Below are 21,743 nucleotides of genomic sequence, written 5' to 3' on the forward strand. Positions count from 1 at the left end.
GTAGTACTTTAAAATTTTAAACTGTGTCTTTATTGCTAAAGGGGAAAACTGGAAACCACTTAATGTCATACGATAAGGAAATGGTTAAATAAATGTTAGTACATTCCTGCTTTGGAATCCCTTAGCTCTAGATATTAATATCAATGAAAACCTATGTAAAAATCTTTTAAAAAGAAGATTGCAAAACAATATGTACAACATGCTCCCAAATAAGTAAAAATATATATAAAAAATTCTCCAAAGGAAAGATCACAAAGAAGTCACACAAACTATTTAATATTATAACTATAAGTAGTTTGAGACCTTTTTCCCTGAGGAAGTGAGTTGTAGGTTTTACTTTTTACAGTGAACATATACTGCTATTTTTTTAAAAAGAGCTTTATTGAAGTATGTTGACATAAAGTATACATAGTTAAAGTGTCCATTTTTATTGAAGTATAGTTGATTTAGAATGTGTTAGTTTCAGGTGTACAGCAAAGTGATTCAATTTTGTATATATATGTAATCTTTTTCAGATTCTTTTCCATTACTGGTTATTACAATATATTGAATACAGTTCCCTGTGCTAGACGGTAGGTCCTTGTTTATCTATTTTATATTTAGTAGTGTGTTTCTGTTAATCCCAAACTCCTAATTTATCCCTCCTCCTCCTTTCCCCTTTGGGAACCAAGAGTTTGTCTTCTATGTCAGTGCATCTGTTTTTGTTTTGTAAATAATTTCATTTGATCATTTTTTAGAGTCAACATATAAATGATATCATATGATAATTTGTCTTTCTCTGTCTGACTTACTTCACTTAGTATGATAACCTCTAGGTCCATCCATGTTGCTACAAATGGCATTATTTCATTTTTTATGGCTGAGTAATATTCCATTGTGTGTGTGTGTGTACACTACATCTTCTTTATCCACTCATCTGCTGATGGACATTTAGGTTGCTTCCATGTTAAAGTGTCCAATTTTTAACACTGTAGGTATCTGTGAAACCATCACCAGAAACAAGATAATATCCATCACCCCCCCAAATATTCCTTATGTCCCTTGGCAATCCCTCCTTCCTGCCTCTTTCAAAACCAAGCCCTGTGCCTTAGCAACCACTGATCTACTTTCTGTCACTATAGTTTGCATCTTCTAGAATGTTATAGAAATGAAATCATACAAAATGTACTTTTTATTTTTCTGGCTTCTTTCACTCAACATAATTGAGATTCATCCATGTTGTTGCATGTATCAAGTCTGTTCTTTTTTATTATCTACCACAATTGGTTTATCCACTCACCTGTTGATAGACATTTGGATTATTGCCAGTTCTTGGCAATTACCAGTAAGGAGGCCTGTACAAGTCTTTGCAAGAACATACTCTTCTCCTCCTCTTGGATAAATAGCTAGCAGTGGAATGGCATGAGATAGATGTACGTTTATCATTTAAAGAACGTGCCCAAATATTTTCAGAGTGGTAGTACCATTTTACATTCCCACCAGAGATGGGAGTAGGGGGTTGAGGCACTAAATGACTCTACCCATCATGAGAGGAGGTAATGACAGCTGCCATCAGATCACCATTGTAGGTTCAATCAGAGATTGCCCAGCTAAAATGCGACTAGTCCTTTTTAGTCACAGAGTCCTCTGAGAATTTGATTAAGGTTATGGTCTATGTGGACTGCAGGACCACACACACACACACACACACACACACACACACACACACACACACACACACACACACGGCAGGTAGGAATTATTCACGCTGGAACCGAACAGAAGCTGTGACACTTGGGAGGGCTGGAGTTTAAAAAAAAAGGAAAGTTACAATTGTTGGGACTTGGTAAGAGGAGCAGGAAAGATAATGTCCAGGTTTTAGTGACTAGGTCCCGGTAGTGACCACAGAGGGGAGGAATAGGTCTGCCGGGAGGAAGAGGTCATTTCTGGCTCGCTGCATGTGGGGTGCCTACGGGACAGGATAAAGATGTTAGGAAAGTGGTTGTAAAAGTATTGTACCTCGTTTGATGCCACAACGTACAGGTTTAGGTGAGCAGGCACAGCTGTAATCACCAGGTGTAGTCAATAAACTCGCAACTTTCAGAGGAACCGCCTCTACGCCTCAAGAGAACACACCTGGGCCCACAAGTCCCCGCCCAGAAAGTGCGCAATCGCCTCAATCTTCCTAACAAAACTCCGCCGACCCGTCTGCGCATGAGTTCGGCGCATGCGCACCAAGGCTCCCCGCGGCCGCTCCCTGCTCCTGGCGCCCCGACTCCTCGCCTCTCAGCGGCCCCGCCCAGGCGGCTGCCCGTGACCTGCCTGGGTGCAGGGAACGGAAAGCCGGGAGGGGTGAGGCGAGTTCAGTTCGCCATGGGGCTGTTTGGAAAAACCCCAGAGAAGCCGCCCAAAGAGCTGGTAAGGGCTATGGCGGCGGCACCGGAGTGGGTGGGTTTGCGTGGGGTGTGATAGAGTTGGTAAACGACTGGACGGTCTCCCCCCAGCGGCTGGCCAGGTGCCGCTCGGCCCCCATTTCCGGGGCCTCCCACTCGACTGAGGGGCCGGAGGAAGTCTCGTAGGAAACGGCTGTAGCGAAAGAGAACCCTGGTATTCCACTCCACAAGGGAGCCGAGGGCCGGGTTAAGACTTCCTCGGCCTCGGCTCCGGGCGCGGAGGCAGCAGCGTCGGCCTCGCCTATGGAACCCTTTCCCCGGCGCGCGTTGGTACGTCCCGCCCGGAACCTTTCCCTGGCGCAGGCCCCGCCCCCTCACTCCCCGCCGCGGACAACTGGCGTACCCCGGTTCCGAGCGTGGTACCCCGAGGACCCCGTCCCCGTCGCGGGACGGTGCCGCCCGTTCCCCACCCACTGCGCCGTATTGAGAGGGAGGCTCTGGATCTCTTTCCCCTGCCCTCCAACGTTCTGTTGACACCAGACGCACAATTATAGCAGGGTCCCCACTCGGAAGGTGGTACAGGAGATAACAACTCTGCGTCTGGCTTAGACTTCTGAATCTGCCTGTCAACTGCGATCACGTCGGGATACTGTGGAGCGGTTGAGTGCCCGGTGGAGTGCGTGTGCCTAAGTTTGTAATCTGGTTCCGCACACATCAGCTTTGTGATGTAGGCAAAGTTAATTTCTCTGAGCCTTTGTCTTGGGTGTCAAGTAGGAATGATAATAGTATCACTTAAGAGTCATTGAAGATGAAAGGACGTTAAGTTTTAGCTAGTAGTGCTAGTTAGGGTAAATTTGTGTTTTTGTTTTGGGCCGCCCCAGGCTGCTCCTGGGATCTCAGTTCCCGACCAGGGATCAAACCCTGGCCTTGGCAGTGAAAGCCCAGAATCCTAACCGCTAGGCTATCAGGGAACTCCCAGGGTAAATTATATATTCTACAACCTTGCTGTCATTGGCAGGCAGATTCTTAACCACTGTGCCACCACAGAAGTCCAGCCTTGCTTTCAAAATGCAGACCAACCATATCGGCATCACCTGGCACCTTGTTAGAAATCTTGAGCCCTACTCGAGACCTACTGAATCATAATTTGAATTCTGACAAGATCTCCAGTGATGCGTATGCACATTAAAGTTTGAGAAGAATTACAGCACCCAGTACAGACTTACACATAATGGGAAACAAACCTAAAATCTTTCATTTAATAAATAGTCTCACATGTTCAGCTCTAGCAGACCTGTTTTAAAAACCAATGTCGTGGGCTTCCCTGGTGGCGCAGTGGTTGAGAGTCCGCCTGCCGATGCAGGGGACAGGGGTTCATGACCCGGTCCGGGAAGATCCCACGTGCCACAGAGCCACTGGGCCCGTGAGCCATGGCCGCTGAGCCTGCGCGTCCGGAGCCTGTGCTCCGCAACGGGAGAGGCCACAACAGTGAGAGGCCCGCGTACTGAAAAAAAAAAAAAAAAAAATGTTGTGCATCATGAGGTTGTTGGCACGTAAAATATGTGTGGATGTTGATCGTATTTGTTAATGATGGGTAGTAGAACAGTAGGCACTCAATAATTACTAGTTCCCTCAGGCAACTTACGCAGTTTTACTCCCTGGTAAAATAAAAATTGTGGAGCTTAAATGAGGTAAGAGTATGTGACATTACTTTTCAAACTGTATAGCATTATATAGATGCACATTTTGTGGCATGTATATATTCTGAGGTGCTTGTTATTGTAAAAGTGTATTTTTGACGTTAGGAAGGATTATTACCTTCAGTGTTTGGTCTTAGGTTTCCCATTCATAAAATGAGAAGATTATGGGAAAACAGTCTCATTACTTTTTAATCTGTTCTTAGTATATGTATTACTTGAATAGCACTGAGACTGCTTTTAAATGATAAATGTAATTGCTAAGAGCTCGAAGATTTTATACTCTTCCAATAGGGTAGCCTACCTGTGAAAGTAAGTTAAAACGTGAAAATCACAGGGTTGTTGCACGAGATTGTTTTTTTAAATGTGCCTGCCAGAGGGATATTATAAAGATGAAATAAACAGCCACAGAACGTATCGTCTAGCAAGTAAGATATGCATTTCAAAAACAAGTCTGGATTGGGTATCATATATATAGTTACAGGAGTTCAGAGGTTGGAGTGATCACTCCCAGACTTGTGTGATTAGAAATGATTTGGGGGACTTCCCTGGTGGCGCAGTGGTTAAGAATCTGCCTGCCAATGCAGGGGACACAGGTTCGAGCCCTGGTCCTGGAGATCCCACATGCTGTGGAGCAGCTAAGCCTGTGCACCACAACTACTGAGCCTGTGCTTTAGAACTGCGAGCCACAACTACTGAGCCCACGTGCCACAACTGCTGAGGCCCGTGCGCCTAGAGCCTATGTTCTGCAACAAGAGAAGCCACCACGATGAGAAGCCTGTGCACTGCAGTGAAGAGTAGCCCCTGCTTGATGCAACTAGAGAAAACCCGTGCGCAGCAACGAAGACCCAATGCAACCAAAATTAATTAATTAATTAATTAATTAATTTTTAAAAACGTTAGAGTGAAGCTGTACATTTAAAAAAATGATTTAGCCCTCCACTATCATATTTTCCACACGCCTCCTGCCTGTGAATTGTTTCTTGACTCTCTCTCCTTTTTAAAAAAAATATTTATTTATTTATTTGGTTGTGCCGGGTCCTGGCTGCAGCACGAGGGGATCTTTGTTGTGGCATGCATGTGGGATCTAGTTCCCTGACCAAGGATCGAACCCAGGCCCCCTGCATTGGGAGCGTGGAGTTTTAGCCACTGGACCACCTGGGAAATCCAGGTTCTTGACCCTTTCGTAGGAATTTTAGTGTTAGATTATTTACTTTAACTGGTACTGGAGATACCCTGCCCAAGATTTTCTTCAAGTTCCTCTTCCTGACAGTACTCCAAGCTATCCTTTGAGTTCTAATTACACCTTGTTCTAATTTGTCAGAAGAGTGTCTCTGTTTGCTTTACATTCAGCTTCTACCAAGCTCTTTATACCTTGTGATTTATGAGGAAATGGTTTTGTCACCTGCCACAATTATTTAGCATTGAATTTGTAATTCCAGAAAGTGCCAATAAAGCAGGAATTAGAAATACTTTTTTCTCCGTAGAGCTGTGGAAGCACAGGCAAAGTATCGAGAACCAATATATGAATAAGAAGACAAATAATGTCTGACATTTTAGTTTTAGTTTGGCATTTTTTTTGAGAGGGAGAAGGAGAAAAATTAAAAATTCAACTTCATAAAAGAAGCTAAATAATGGAAACTTAAAAAACAAACCAAAATCCAAGATAATGTTGGCAGAGAGAGAAGAGTTAGAGGAAAAAGAGAACCGACTAAATGCTGTAGAGTCAGCTGGGCAACTCTTGAATTAGGATGAATTTATAGTATGCCTTCCACTGGGGACTGGAAGATGAGGTCCCAGCACAGAATAAGCAGGGGCCAGGTGCAGCCATGCCACACCATCATCATTGTCATTTAGGCCATGGTGACAAGTCAGGTCAGGCAAGTCAGGTCATGTCACATATACATATTTATGTTATGGGTGATGACCCCAGAACTTTGGTAAAGAATGCAGCACAGAGTAGGTGCTAAATAAATATTGTGTGATGAATGAGTATCAGAATAAGATTAAGTAAGGTTTCAAGTCAAGTAGTTTTAAGATGAGCAGTGTTTCAAGGGATATTCCAGGGAAACATTAGCTGTATAAGGGGCTTTACAGACTAAAGTCTTTGCCCCCAGCTATCTCAGATACTTTTTTTTTTTTTACATCACAGTTTTTTTTAATTCAAACAAAGTCACAAAAATTATAATTATCCTCATCAGTTCACTCAGTCCCATGTAATTAATTTTTTTATCTTTATCTTTTGTTAGCACTTTTATGAATTTATCAGTTTTCCATTAGAGTTCTGAAAATGCTTATTCATTCAGTTCAGCAGTATAGTCAGTTACCAGAAACGAGTACTTGTCAGAGTCTTTTGAATTCTGTGAAGATGAAACTCTTTTACAGGAACATTTTTGCAAAAACATCAGAATACACCCAGAAATGTCTATAAATGACAAAAGACTTAAAAATGACCATGGTTAAAGATTTGATGAAAGTTCATAATAATGCAATTGACAAGGAAATTTAGTTATTTCTGAGATATGCATTTTAAAGTAATAATTAAAATTATGACTTATAACATTATACCAGAACATATAAGATTTTTATGAAATTCATGTAATGTCTGAAACATTTATATTAACATATTTCCATACAAATAACCCAAAGAAAGTTTAGTATTAATTTTTTGTTTGAATTTTTTTTTTTAATTTTTTGCTTTATAACAAATTGAATCAGTTATACATATACATATGTTTCCATATCCCCTCCCTTTTGCGTCTCCCTCCCACCCTCCCTATCCCACCCCTCCAGGCGGTCACAAAGCACCGAGCAGATCTCCCTGTGCTATGCGGCTGCTTCCCACTAGCTATCTACCTTACGTTTGGTAGTGTATATATGTCCATGCCGCTCTTTCACTTTGTCACAGCTTACCCTTCCCCCTCCCCATATCCTCAAGTCCATTCTCTAGTACGTCTGTTTCTTTATTCCTGTCTTACCCCTATGTTCTTCATGACATTTTTTTTTCTTAAATTCCATATATATGTGTCAGCATACAGTATTTGTCTTTCTCTTTCTGACTTACTTCACTCTGTATGACAGACTCTAGGTCTATCCACCTCATTACAAATAGCTCAATTTCATTTCTTTTTATGGCTGAGTAATATTCCATTGTATATACGTGCCACATCTTCTTTATCCATTCATCCGATGATGGACACTTAGGTTGTTTCCATCTCCGGGCTATTGTAAATAGGGCTGCTATGAACATTTTGGTACATGTCTCTTTTTGAATTATGGTTTTCTCAGGGTATATGCCCAGTAGTGGGATTGCTGGGTCATATGGTAGTTCTATTTGTAGTTTTTTAAGGAACCTCCATACCGTTCTCCATAGTGGCTGTACCAATTCACATTCCCACCAGCAGTGCAAGAGTGTTCCCTTTTTTCCACACCCTCTCCAGCATTTATTGTTTCTAGATTTTTTGATGATGGCCATTCTGACTGGTGTGAGATGATATCTCATTGTAGTTTTGATTTGCATTTCTCTAATGAGTAAAGATGTTGAGCATCCTTTCATGTGTTTGTTGGCACTCTGTATATCTTCTGTGGAGAAATGTCTATTTAGGTCTTCTGCCCATTTTTGGATTGGGTTGTTTGTTTTTTTGTTATTGAGCTGCATGAGCTGCTTATAAATTTTGGAGATTAATCCTTTGTCAGTTGCTTCATTTACAAATATTTTCTCCCATTCTGAGGGGTGTCTTTTGGTCTTGTTTATGGTTTCCTTTGCTGTGCAAAAGCTTTGAAGTTTCATTAGGTCCCATTTGTTTATTTTTGTCTTTATTTCCATTTCTCTAGGAGGTGGGTCAAAAAGGATCTTGCTGTGATTTATGTCATAGAGTGTTCTGCCTATGTTTTCCTCTAAGAGTTTGATAGTGTCTGGCCTTACATTTAGGTCTTTAATCCATTTTGAGCTTATTTTTGTGTATGGTGTTAGGGAGTGATCTAATCTCATACTTTTACATGTCCCTATCCAGTTTTCTCAGCACCACTTATTGAAGAGACTGTCCTTTCTCCACTGTACATTCCTGCCTCCTTTATCAAAGATAAGGTGACCATATGTCCGTGGGTTTAACTCTGGGCTTTCTATCCTGTTCCATTGATCTATCTTTCTGTTTTTGTGCCAGTACCATACTGTCTTGATTACTGTAGCTTTGTAGTATAGTCTGAAGTCAGGGAGCCTGATTCCTCCAGCTCCATTTTTCGTTCTCAAGATTGCTTTGGCTATTCGGGGTCTTTTGTGTTTCCATACAAATTGTGAAATTTTTTGTTCTAGTTCTGTGAAAAATGCCAGTGGTAGTTTCATAGGGATTGCATTGAATCTGTAGATTGCTTTGGGTAGTAGAGTCATTTTCACAATGTTGATTCTTCCAATCCAAGAACATGGTACATCTCTCCATCTATTTGTATCATCTTTAATTTCTTTCAACAGTGTCTTATAATTTTCTGCATACAGGTCTTTTGTCTCCTTAGGTAGGTTTATTCCTAGATATTTTATTCTTTTTGTTGCAATGGTAAATGGGAGTGTTTCCTTGATTTCACTTTCAGATTTTTCATCATTAGTATATAGGAATGCAAGAGATTTCTGTGCATTAATTTTGTATCCTGCTACTTTACCAAATTCATTGATTAACTCTAGTAGTTTTCTGGTAGCATCTTTAGGATTCTCTATGTATAGTATCATGTCATCTGCAAACAGTGACAGCTTTACTTCTTCTTTTCCAATTTGGATTCCTTTTATTTCCTTTTCTTTTCTGATTGCTGTGGCTAAAACTTCCAAAACTAGGTTGAATAAGAGTGGTGAGAGTGGGCAACCTTGTCTTGTTCCTGATCTTAGTGGAAATGGTTTCAGTTTTTCACCATTGAGGACGATGCTGGCTGTGGGTTTGTCATATATGGCCTTTATTATGTTGAGGAAAGTTCCCTCTATGCCTACTTTCTGCAGGGTTTTTATCATAAATGGGTGTTGAATTTTGTCAAAAGCTTTCTTTGCATCTATTGAGATGATCATATGGTTTTTCTCCTTCAATTTGTTAATATGGTGTATCACGTTGATTGATTTGCGTATATTGAAGAATCCTTGCATTCCTGGAATAAACCCCACTTGATCATGGTGTATGATCCTTTTAATGTGCTGTTGGATTCTGTTTGCTAGTATTTTGTTGAGGATTTTTGCATCTATGTTCATCAGTGATATTGGCCTGTAGTTTTCTTTCTTTGTGACATCCTTGTCTGGTTTTGGTATCAAGGTGATGGTGGCCTTGTAGAATGAGTTTGGGAGTGTTCCTCCCTCTGCTATATTTTGGAAGAGTTTGAGAAGGATAGGTGTTAGCTCTTCTCTAAATGCTTGATAGAATTCACCTGTGAAGCCATCTGGTCCTGGGCTTTTGTTTCTTGGAAGATTTTTAATCACAGTTTCAATTTCAGTGCTTGTGATTGGTCTGTTCATATTTTCTATTTCTTCCTGATTCAGTCTTGGCAGGTTGTGCATTTCTAAGAATTTGTCCATTTCTTCCAGGTTGTCCATTTTATTGTCATAGAGTTGCTTATAGTAATCTCTCATGATCTTTTGTATTTCTGCAGTGTCAGTTGTTACTTCTCCTTTTTCATTTCTAATTCTATTGATTTGAGTCTCCTCCCTTTTTTTCTTGATGAGTCTGGCTAATGGTTTATCAATTTTGTTTATCTTCTCAAAGAACCAGCTTTTAGTTTTATTGATCTTTGCTATTGTTTCCTTCATTTCTTTTTCATTTATTTCTGATCTGATTTTTATGATTTCTTTCCTTCTGCTAACTTTGGGGTGTTTTTGTTCTTCTTTCTCTAATTGCTTTAGGTGCAAGGTTAGGTTGTTTATTCGAGATGTTTCCTGTTTCTTAAGGTGGGATTGTATTGCTATAAACTTCCCTCTTAGAACTGCTTTTGCTGCATCCCATAGGTTTTGGGTCATCGTGTCTCCATTGTCATTTGTTTCTAGGTATTTTTAAATTTCCTCTTTGATTTCTTCAGTGATCACTTCGTTATTAAGTAGTGTATTGTTTAGCCTCCATGTGTTTGTATTTTTTACAGCTCTTTTCCTGTAATTGATATCTAGTCTCATAGCATTGTGGTCAGAAAAGATACTTGATACAATTTCAGTTTTCTTAAATTTACCAAGGCTTGATTTGTGACCCAAGATATGATCTATCCTGGAGAATGTTCCATGAGCACTTGAGAAAAATGTGTATTCTGTTGTTTTTGGATGGAATGTCCTATAAATATCAATTAAGTCCATCTTGTTTAATGTATCATTTAAAGCTTGTGTTTCCTTATTTATTTTCATTTTGGATGATCTGTCCATTGGTGAAAGTGGGGTGTTAAAGTCCCCTACTCTGATTGTTACTGTCGATTTCTCCTTCTATGGCTGTTAGTATTTGCCTTATGTATTGAGGTGCTCCTATGTTTGGTGCATAAATATTTACAATTGTTATATCTTCTTCTTGGATCGATCCCTTGATCATTATGTAGTGTCCTTCTTTGTCTCTTCTAGTAGTCTTTATTTTAAAGTCTATTTTGTCTGATATGAGAATTGCTACTCCAGCTTTCTTTTGGTTTCCATTTGCATGGAATATCTTTTTCCATCCCCTTACTTTCAGTCTGTATGTGTCTCTAGGTCTGAAGTGGGTCTCTTGTAGACAGCATATATGTGGGTCTTGTTTTTGTGTCCATTCAGCCAATCTGTATCTTTTGGTGGGAGCATTTAGTCCATTTACATTTAAGGTAATTATCGATATGTATGTTCCTATTCCCATTTTCTTAATTGTTTTGGGTTCGTTATTGTAGGTCTTTTCCTTCTGTTGTGTTTCTTGCCTAGAGAAGTTCCTTTAGCATTTGTTGTAAAGCTGGTTTGGTGGTGCTGAACTCTCTCAGCTTTTGCTTGTCTGTAAACGTTTTAATTTCTCCATCAAATCTGAATGAGATCCTTGCTGGGTAGAGTAATCTTGGTTGCAGGTTTTTCTCCTTCATCACTTTAATTATGTCCTGCCACTCCCTTCTGGCTTGTAGAGTTTCTGCTGAGAGATCAGCTGTTATCCTGATGGGGATTCCCTTGTGTGTTATTTGTTGTTTTTGCCTTGCTGCTTTTAATATGATTTCTTTGTGTTTAATTTTTGACAGTTTGATTAGTATGTGTCTTGGCGTATTTCTCCTTGGATTTATTCTGTATGGGACTCTCTGTGCCTCCTGGACTTGATGAACTATTTCCTTTCCCATATTAGGGAAGTTTTCAACTATAATCTCTTCCAATATTTTCTCAGTCCCTTTCTTTTTCTCTTCTTCTTCTGGAACCCCTATAATTCGAATGTTGGTGCGTTTAACGTTGTCCCAGAGGTCTCTGAGACTGTCCTCTGTTCTTTTCATTCTTTTTTCTTTATTTTGCTCTGCAGCAGTTATTTCCACTATTTTATCTTACACCTCACTTATCCGTTCTTCTGCCTCAGTTATTCTGCTATTGATCCCATCTAGAGTATTTTTTATTTCATGTATTGTGTTTTTAATCGATGCTTGATTCATCTTTAGTTCTTCCAGGTCCTTGTTAATAACTGTTTCTTGCATTTTATCTATTCTATTTCCAAGATTTTGGATCTGGGAAATAGAATCTTGGATCATCTTTCCCATCATTATTCTGAATTCTTTTTCAGGTAGACTGCCTATTACCTCTTCATTTGTTAGGTCTGGTGGGTTTTTATCTTGCTCCTTCTCCTGCTGTTTTTCTGTCTTCTCATTTTGCTTATGTTACTGTGTTTGGGGTCTCCTTTTTGCAGGCTGCAGGTTCGTAGTTCCTGTTGTTTTTGGTGTCTGTCCCCAGTGGCTAAGGTTGGTTTAGTGGGTTGTGTAGGCTTCCTGGTGGAGGGGACTAGTGCCTGTGTTCTGGTGGATGAGGCTGGATCTTGTCTTTCTGGTGGGCAGGTCCACGTCTGGTGGTGTGTTTTGGGGTGTCTGCGGACTTTTTATGATTTTAGGCAGCCTCTCTGCTAATGGGTGGCGTTGTGTTCCTGTCTTGCTAGTTATTTGGCATATGGTGTCCAGCACTGTAGCTTGCTGGTCGTTGAGTGAAGCTGGGTGCTGGTGTTGAGATGGAGATCTCTGGAAGATTTTCGCCGTTTGATATTATGTGGAGCTGGGAGGTCTCTTGTGGACCAGTGTCCTGAAGTTGGCTCTCCCAACTCAGAGGCACAGCACTGACTCCTGGCTCTTCAATTTGGGATGATGTGTTGTCCATTCATGTATTCCACAGATGCAGGGTACATCAAGTTGATTGTGGAGCTTTAATCCGCTGCTTCTGAGGCTGCTGGGAGAGGTTTCCCTTTCTCTTCTTTGTTCTCACAGCTCCTGGGTCTCAGCTTTGGATTTGGCCCCGCCTCTGCGTGTCGGTCGCCGGAGGGCGTCTGTTCTTCGCTCAGACAGGACAGGGTTAAAGGAGCAGCCTCTTCGGGGACTCTGGCTCACTCAGGCCGGGCGGGAGGGAGGGGCACGGAGTGCGGGGCGAGCCTGCAGCGGCAGAGGTCGGCGTGACGTTGCACCAGGCCGAGGCGCGCCGTGCGTTCTCCCAGGGAAGCCGCCCCTGGATCCCGGGACCCTGGCAGTGGCAGGCTGCACAGGCTCCCGGAAGGGCGATGTGGACAGTGACCTGCGCTCACACACAGGCTTCTTGGCGGCGGCAGCAGCAGCCCCAGCGTCCCACGCCCGTCACTGGGCTCCGCGCTTTCAGTCGCGACTCGCGCCCGTATGTGGAGCCCCTTTAAGCAGCGCTCTTAATCCCCTCTCCTCGCGCACCAGGAAACCAAGAGGGAAGAAAAAGTCTCTTGCCTCTTCGGCAGCTCCAGAGTTTTCCCGGACTCCCTGCCGGCTAGCTGTGGCTCATTAGCCCCCTTCCGGCTGAGTTCTCGCCGCCAGCCCCAGTCCTCTCCCTGCGCTCCGACCGAAGCCCGAGCCTCAGCTTCCAGCGCCGCCGGTGCGAGCAGACAAGCCTCTCGGGCTGGTGAGTGCCGCTCGGCACTGATCCTCTGTGCGGGAATCTCTCCGCTTTGCCCTACCCAGGTATGTGGGGAGTTTCTTGCCTTTTGGGAGGTCTGGGGTCTTCTGCCAGCGTTCAGTAGGTGTTCTGTAGGGGTTGTTCGACGTGTAGCTGTATTTCTGGTGTATCCGTGGGGAGGACGGTGATCTCCGCGTCTCACTCTTCCGCCGTCTTACCCGGAAGTCCAATGTTAGTCTTTATATTTACTTTTAACCTTAGTCTTGTAGGCAATGTATAGTTGACTTTTTCTTTCTTTCTCTCTTTCTCTCTCACTTTCTTGCTTTCCCCGTCTGGTTTTCACTGAACCTTTCATATGATTCATTTAATCTCATCTATTAGCGTATGAATTATGTGTTTTTACAAAGTTTTTAGTGATTGTCCCAGATTTTGAAATATACATTTTTAATTAAGTTAACTTCAAATGCTATTATACTGTTTAACATGTAATGCGGATACCTTTTAGCAGTGTATTCTGTCCATTATGATATTGCTCTCATTCATTTCAGTTATCCATATTCTATCTTCACCCAATATAATGTTACTATTATTACTTTAAGAATAGGAAATTCCCTGGTGGTCCAGTGGTTAGGACTCAGCGCTTTCACTTCTGGGGCATGCGTTCAATCCCTGGTTGGGGAACTAATAGCCCACAAGCCATGCCACACAGCCAAAAAAAAAAAAAAAGTTAGGAATAAGAAAATAGATTTTGTCTTCATTTATTCTTTCCCTAATATTCTTTCTTTATATATGTCCCAGTTTCTGACCTGTATAATTTTGCTTCTCCCTGAAGAACTTTAAAAAAACATTTCTGGTAATCTAGATCTGCTGTGATGAATTCCCTCAATTTTTGTTTGTCTGATAAAGTCTTTACTTCTCCTCTTTTGAAAGATAATTTTGCTGGATGTAGAGTTCTAGGTTGGTGATTTTTTCTCCAGCACTTTATCTCACTCCACTCTCTTCTTGCTTCCATAGTTTATAACAAAGAGTGTTTTGTAATTCTTATCTTTGTTCCCTTGTAGGTGAGGTATGTTTCTTCTCTGTCTTTCAAAATTTTCTCTTTGCTCTCGTGTTACCCACTTTGAAATGAGATAACTAGTTGTCATTTTTTGGATTCTTATCCTACTTTGTCTTCTCTTTGCTTCCTTTATCCATGGTTTTGGGGTCTGTCATTAATTTTGGAAAGTTCTCAGCCATTATTATTTCATATTTTTTCTGTACTGTTTTCTCTTTTTTTCTCCTTCTGGTATTCAATTATGTGTATGTTACATCTTTTGAAATTGACCACTGTTCTTAGATGTCCTCTTCTGTTTGTTTTCATTCTTTTTCCTATTGCATTTCAGTTTTGCAAGTTTCTATTCACTGGTTCAGATTCACTGATATATTCCTTGGCTATGTCTTATGTACTGATGAACTCGTCAAATGCAGTCTTCATTTCTGTTATAATATTAATGTTTTATATTTCTAGCATTTCCTTTTGATCCTTAATGGTTCCATCTTTGTGCTTACATTACCTGTCTCTTCTTGGGTAATGTTTACTTTTCCCACAAGAGCCAGAAAATGTCAATATCTATGTCATATTTAAGTCTGGTTCTGATGCCTACTTTATCTCTTCAGACTGTGATTTTTCTTGTCTTTTAGAATGCTTTGTAATTTTTTGTTGGAAACTGGATGTGATATGTGGGGTAATAGGAAATGAGGTAAATAGGTCTTCAGTATGAGGTTTTATGGTGATCAGGCTAGAGGTTTGGCTTTGTTAATGTTTGCTGTGGCTATAGGTGCCAGAGGCTTAAAGTTCCTCTACTGTCCTTGTTTTTATTTCTCTTGTTATCTTGGGCATCCACAAAAACTCCTCTTTAGATAGGGCATGCATCTTGCGTCTCTTTTATCTCTAATGCATTGTTATACTGGAGCCCTATTGGTGTGGTGGTAAAATGTGGGGGACTGGAAGCATTCTATAATCTTATTAAAACTCAGTGTTTTAGTGACCTGTGTCCCTGGACGTGGTGTTCACAAGTGTTTCTTAGCTTCCTGCCCACTCCCAGTGACTTAGGAAGAATAGGAGAAAGCAGATAATGTCAGATAAACATCCTTCTCCAGGGTGAGATAAGGCTCTAGTAAGGTTTGTTTTACTGGAGGATAGGCCTTTTTTACAAAGAACAACACTGTGTGAATATTTCAGAATGGTTACTTTTCTTTTCTCCCTGCCGGAGAAATAGGGGTATCTTTCTTGCTTTTTCACAATGAGAAGCTTCTGTGGTTCTTGGAGGTAAAGCCCATGAAAGTTTTGGGGGACCTAGGAGTTTCATTCTCATGGTAGTCTACACTCATCTACCAGCAATTAGTCGAAATTACCATTTAAATGTTCCTTCCAGTGGTCCAGGTAAGCATATCTCAAATGTCACTCTCTGTATTCACCTCTGTCTCCACATTGCAGGATGGCCGTTTGACCTATAACCTTGGTTTTCTGTTGAATCAAAGAAAAGTTGGTTTTTTTCCTTGTTTTATGGATGGGAGTGATGACTTCCAATCTCTATATATCAGAGCTGAACCTGGAAGTTGTCTTCACTTTGAATGATATTTTCACCAATATAGAATTTTGGATTGAGAGGATTTTTTAAGTTCTCTCAGCACTTTAAAGATGTCTCTCCATTATCTCCTGATCATAGTTTCTTTTGAGAAGTCTGATGTACTTCTTATCTTCGTTCCTTTGTCATTAATGCATAGTTTTTTCCTCTCTAGCTGAGTTTAAGATTTTATCTCTGATTTTCAACATCTTGAATATAATGTGTTTAGGTGTGTTGTGTGGTGTTATATTGTATTTTTTGTTTGTTTTGTTTTTGATATTTATCTTGTTTGGGATTCTCTGAGCTTCCTGCATCTGTGGTTTGATATTTTTCATTATTTTTGGAAAATTTTCAGCCATCGTTTCCTCAAATACTTACGCTCTCTTCTCTCATTTCCTGCTGGGATACCAATTACACATGTGTTAGACCGTTTGTTTTTATCTCATAGCTCTTGGATACTTTGCTTATTTTATTCTTTTTTTTAGTTTGGGTAACTTCTATTGACTTTTCTTCAAGTTTGTTGATTCTTTCTTCAGCTGTGTCAAGTTTTGTGAGCCAATGACGGCGTTCTTTGTGTACATTTCAGCATTTTTATGCCATTTCCATTCGAAGAACCCGAAAGTTGACGTGAACTCCCATTGTACTTGTGGCTCCTGAGGTTCTTTGCTGTCCACTAACCCACACTTGGATTTTATCAATTTATTTAGAAATTTAACTGAATTTTCTTCAGTTGCTTTTGAGGTGCCGCCATCCAGGCTATACCACAGATGATTCAGTGCCGGTGTCCCCTCTTTTCTTAGATGTGCCTTTCTTTAGGTTTCATGCTGTACTGTTGCCTTGTGACCTGAGCTTTTCAACAGGTTCAGGAAAAGTTATTTTGTAGTTCATTCAGCTTTGTCTTACCGTCTTGAGAGTCTTCTCCGCTTTCTATACCTAGGCAGAGATGGAACTCTCCAAATCTTTTTGAAATTATCCCCCCTTAGATTAAACCTTCCTTTAATGTCTTTGTTTGAATCTTTATTTCCTCACTAAGAGCGTATTATGTTCTTCTCTGTGTTGTATCATTTGCACATTTCTCTTTCTTGCTCGCGTTTTCCTGAGCTGCTACCCCATATATGATATACAATGATCCTTCACAATGAAGTGTATTACTTGTAACATTGAAGTCATTTTACAGAGATGAAAATACATTTTGCACTAAATCAGAAAACTTGTTATTCTGGTTTGGAAATAAAAGTAGGTAAATTAATTACTATTTTTCCCTAGAATGAAGACAGATTGACTTCAGTCTTCAATTATCATCATTTGTCATACATTTTACTTTTTTGAACTTTTTAATGTTAGAAACTGCTGGTTGTCACTTACGAAAGTGAAACAAAATTTGGGTTCACATTGAACTATTTTAAAGTTTTGGGTAATTGTCTAACAGAGTAGGCTGTGTGGCATCTAAAACAATTTTTTAAAAAATAGCCTTAATGAATATTCTAATATTACAAGGTAGAATTTTAAAGTATTTATTCCAAACAGGGATGATTTAAAGCAGCTCCTGAACCTGGACTTTTTTCATAATTCTTTCTTATGTTATTTTTTAAAGAAGTGTTTCTTGAAATAGGTTATATTTGCACATATTATAAAATTCAAAAGGCAGCAAAGTGTATCCTAAATTACAGGAAAAAGTAAATCTCCCTTTCACTCCTGTTCACAAATTAATTCAGTTTATATCTTTGAAGGCAGCCTAATTTCCTGTAGATTTTTCTGTCGATGTTCCATAATATATGAATATAGAGAGACATATTTATATATCTCTCTCCCTTTTTTTCACCTCCCTCTCTTCTTCCCCTTTCCTGCTCCTTCCTTCTCTCCTTTAGCCTCTCCCTCTCTTTCCTCTTCTCTCCCTTTAACATATGTAATATTATACTGTACACATTCTTTACGTTGCTATTTTCATTTATATTTTGAGAATTAATTCCATGGGTAGTCCTCAGTGCATTGCCTTTCTCTCTTTAATTAGAATATACTGTTCACTTATGGAAATTCTCTAATGTGTTTAGCTAGTCTCCTCTTGATATACATTTAGGTAATTTCTAGACTTTCGCTACTGCAAACAATGCAGCAGTGCCTTTTTAAAAAACTCATTTCACTGTTGCCATTTATTGTCTTAAATTGAATGTGCACCCCTTAATGAACATGAGCAGTTACATAATGTAATGATAAATTTTGAAACAACCATTTCTAAATGACTTTGCTTTCAATCTTCTGGATTCGTTTAAACAATGGACAGCCTTAAAAGGCAAATTGTTAAGTAACTGTAATGGTAAACAGATGTAATAAAATAGTTTCTTAATCTCTTTGAATTAGAATTTTTCAATACTAGACACGTAAAACAATACGGAAGACACTGGATGCTGAAGTTGGTATAACATCGTAACAGCTAATTTAGAGCTTTATATTTCATCGGGACAGACAGAGTATTCTAATTTATTTGCTTTATATTAGTAAAAGTTTTGAACCTGAACCTATGTGATAAATGTACATTATCATAATCTTTTTTGTATCTGTGGAGTTCCATGTTACATTTATTTGAAGGATTCTGCTACTAAAAACAAGCTTAAAAACCACTGCAGTTGTTCATTCTGCCTCATTTTCAGGTTTAAATTTGCATTGTGAAATTTATACTAGGCATTGTTCCTGGAATTCCAGTAACTGCTGAAATTTGAATTGCTTCCAGTAGATTGGCTATCATCAAAGATTACCAATTGAAAGCAGAAATAATGGGAGCTAATCAGTATTTTGATCCATGAAAAAAAAATTAAACAGATTTAGCTATATCATATACAGGATTAGGAGTAATTCACTGCCTTATGTGATTATTTATGTGTAATAGATGATAAATATTTTTTCTATAAACCTGAATTGAAATAGTTTTATTAAAGTTGCTAGTTCAAACAAAAATTTAATCAGGGACTTCCCTGGTGGCTCAGGGGTTAAGAATCCACCTGCCAATGCAGGGGACATGGGTTCGAGCCTTGGTCCGGGAAGATTCCACATGCCGCGGAGCAACTAAGCCCGTGTACCACAACTACTGAGCCTGTACTCTAGAGCCCACGTGCCACAACTACTGAAGCCCACACACCTAGAGCCCATGCTCCGCAACAAGAGAAGCCACCACAATGAGAAACCTGCGCACCGCAACGAAGAGTAGCCTCTGCTCACCTCAACTAGAGAAAGCCTGTGCGCAGCAGCGAAGACCCAGTGCAGCCAAAGATAAATAAATAAATTAATTAAAAAATTATTTAATCACACCTGGTCTTCTACCCCCATTCCTTAGTCTGTATTGAAGGACACTCTTTTGCCTAGGTCTCTTAGTGGCTTTTGTTCTTACACAGAGTATAATGCCATAGCCCCTCCCCCTATCTGGATAGTGGATAGTCACATGTTTCCCTTGCAGGTGTCTTCAGGTCTTCAGGTCTCAAAAGTCACCTCAGCCATTGAACTTTCTTTCATCTTCACATATAAAGTAATCCTTTCCCAATTCCCCTTGTCTTACTTCCTTGCTTTATTTTTTCCCTAGCACTAATTTTCTGACCTAGTATACATTTACATGTTTATTTGCTTATTGTCTGTTTTTCCTCATTAGAATGTAGGTTCATAAGCCTTTATTTTGTCTCCTGCTGTATCACTAGCACATTGAGTGGTGCCTAGCACATTGAACAGGTTGTAGTGGGTGCTCAGTAAACATTTGACTGTTTGAACGTTGAATTTTCTTTCCTGCTCTTTCTGAAAGTTCTGGTTAGATTATAACAGTGTCTTCATATTTCTGGATGTATCACCTACAGTAATTTTGAGTACCTGTGTTCCCCTTGGACATTTGTAAATCAGTATTTTATATTTTTATCATGAGTTTAAACAGTTGCAAATGGTATGATTTTTTGTATATAGTAAATGTTGTGTTTGAATAGAATTGTTACAACACTTCTAAAAGTATCACAGTGATTCGATACCTATCAATGTTCAAACATACATGCACAAGTTCTTATTTATAGTCAGACAGTTTTCATTACTTTTTTCTCTTTGAACGAAAATCTATTTTCTTTCTATTCCACTTTCTCCCATAGATTTCTCCTAAGGTAATACTTTTATGCTTGAAATAATTATACTTGGAACAAAAATATGTAAATACTTTTTATGATAAAAACACTCAGCGAACTAGGAATAGTAGGGAAGTTCCCTAACATGATAAAGGGCATTTATGAAAATCTACAGCTAACCTTATACTTCATTTTAAATTGTGAAAGACTGAAAGCTTTTTCCTTAAGATCAGGAACAAGACAAAGACACCAGGTTTTGTTGCTACTAATCAACATTGCATTAAAAGTCCTAGCCAGAGCAGTTGAACAAGAGAAAGGAATAAAAAGCACCCACACTGATAAGAAGTAAACCTGTTAATTTGCAGATAACATGATTCCACAGATAGAATATGCTAAAGATTCCTCATGCACCAGAAAATTAGTTATAAGTGAATTCAACAGAGTTGCAGGTTTCAAGGTAAATATGTAAAAAATCAGTTGTGTTTTTTACACTAGCAATGAAAAATCTAAAAGGGAAATTTTAAAATTTCATTTACGGTAGCATCCAAAATGATAAAATACTGAGGGATAAATTTAACCAAGGAAACAGTACATTTGTACACTGAAAACTACAAAAAATTACAGGAAGAAATTCCAAGTTTATGGATTGCAAGACTTAATGTTGTTAAGATGGCTGTACCACCAAAATGATCTGCAGATTCAGTGCAGTGCCTGTCAAAACTCCAAATGCCTTTCTTGCAGAAATGGAAAAGTTGAGCCGCAAATTCACATGGAATACAACAGGTTCCAAATAGCCAAAACCATACTGAGAAAGCAAAACAAATCTGGAGGACCCGCAGTTCAAGATTCCAAAACTTACTGTAAAGCTATAGTTACTAAAACTGTGGTATTAGCATAAGGATAGATGTATAGATCAGTCAATGGAATAGGATTGAGATCCCAGAAGTAAACCCATACATCTGTGGCCAGTTGATTTTCTATAAGGGTGCCAAGATCATTCAGTGAGAGAAAGATAGTCTCTTCAACAAGGTCTGTGACAAGTGGATATCCACATGTAAAGGAATGAAGCTGGGCCCCTGCCTCACTCCATATACAGAAATTAACTTGGATCAAAGACCGAAATTAAAGTCTTTGACCTAAAACTATAAAACTCAGAAAATACATAAAGGTAAGTCTTCATGACCTCATATCTGGAAATGGATTCTTTTGCTATAACACCAAAAGCACAAGCAACAGAAGAAAAAAATAGACAAATTGGAATTCATTAAAATTAAAAGCTTTTGTGTATCAAAGGACATTATCGAGAAAGTAAAAAGATAACCTATGGAATGGGAGAAAATATTTGCAAATTATATATCTGATAAGGGTTTACTATCAGAATATATAAAGTACTCATATAACTTAACAATAAAAAGACAGCTGAATCGATAGAAGACATCAATAGACATTTCTCCAAAGGAGATATACAAATGGCCAACAAACACATGAAAAGATATTCAACTTTATTGGTCATTAAGGAAATGCAAACCACAATCATAATGAGATGCTCTTTCAACAGGTCCAACAGATTGGCTGTAATCAAAAAAATGGAAGATAACAAGTGTTGATAAGGATGTGGAGAAATAGGAACCCTTGTACATTGCTTGTGGGAATGTAAAATGGTGAAGCCCCTTTGAAAAAAAGTTTTGGAGTTCCTCAAAAATATAAAATAGAACTGTCATATGACCCAGCAATTTCACTCCTAGGTTTATACCCAAAAGAATTGAAAATAGGTACTCAAACAAATACTTGTATACAGATGTTCATAGCAGCACTATTCACAGTAACCAAAACATGGAAGCAACCCAAATGTCCATCACTGGGTGAATGGAAACAATTTGTGTTCTATGTACACTCAATGTAATATTATTCAGCCATAAAAAATGTTGATAGGG

At 39.3% G+C, this 21,743-nt stretch overlaps 1 protein-coding gene across 2 annotated transcripts in view; it reads left to right on the forward strand.

Annotated features, from left to right (window-relative positions):
• Positions 1–2,193: 2,193 nt before the first annotated feature.
• Positions 2,194–21,743, forward strand: part of CHMP3 (charged multivesicular body protein 3) — a 69,198-nt gene continuing 49,648 nt past the window's right edge. The window contains exon 1 of one of the 2 annotated variants that reach the window (XM_060117231.1): positions 2,194–2,397. In XM_060117231.1, the coding sequence (XP_059973214.1) occupies positions 2,194–2,397 (204 nt within the window). Of the gene's footprint in view, positions 2,398–2,558; positions 2,703–21,743 lie in introns of those variants that run through there. The other variant, XM_060117232.1, reaches the window with a different exon arrangement.

The sequence above is a fragment of the Mesoplodon densirostris genome, chromosome 14 (genome assembly GCF_025265405.1).
Source record: "Mesoplodon densirostris isolate mMesDen1 chromosome 14, mMesDen1 primary haplotype, whole genome shotgun sequence".
Taxonomy (NCBI): domain Eukaryota; kingdom Metazoa; phylum Chordata; class Mammalia; order Artiodactyla; family Ziphiidae; genus Mesoplodon; species Mesoplodon densirostris.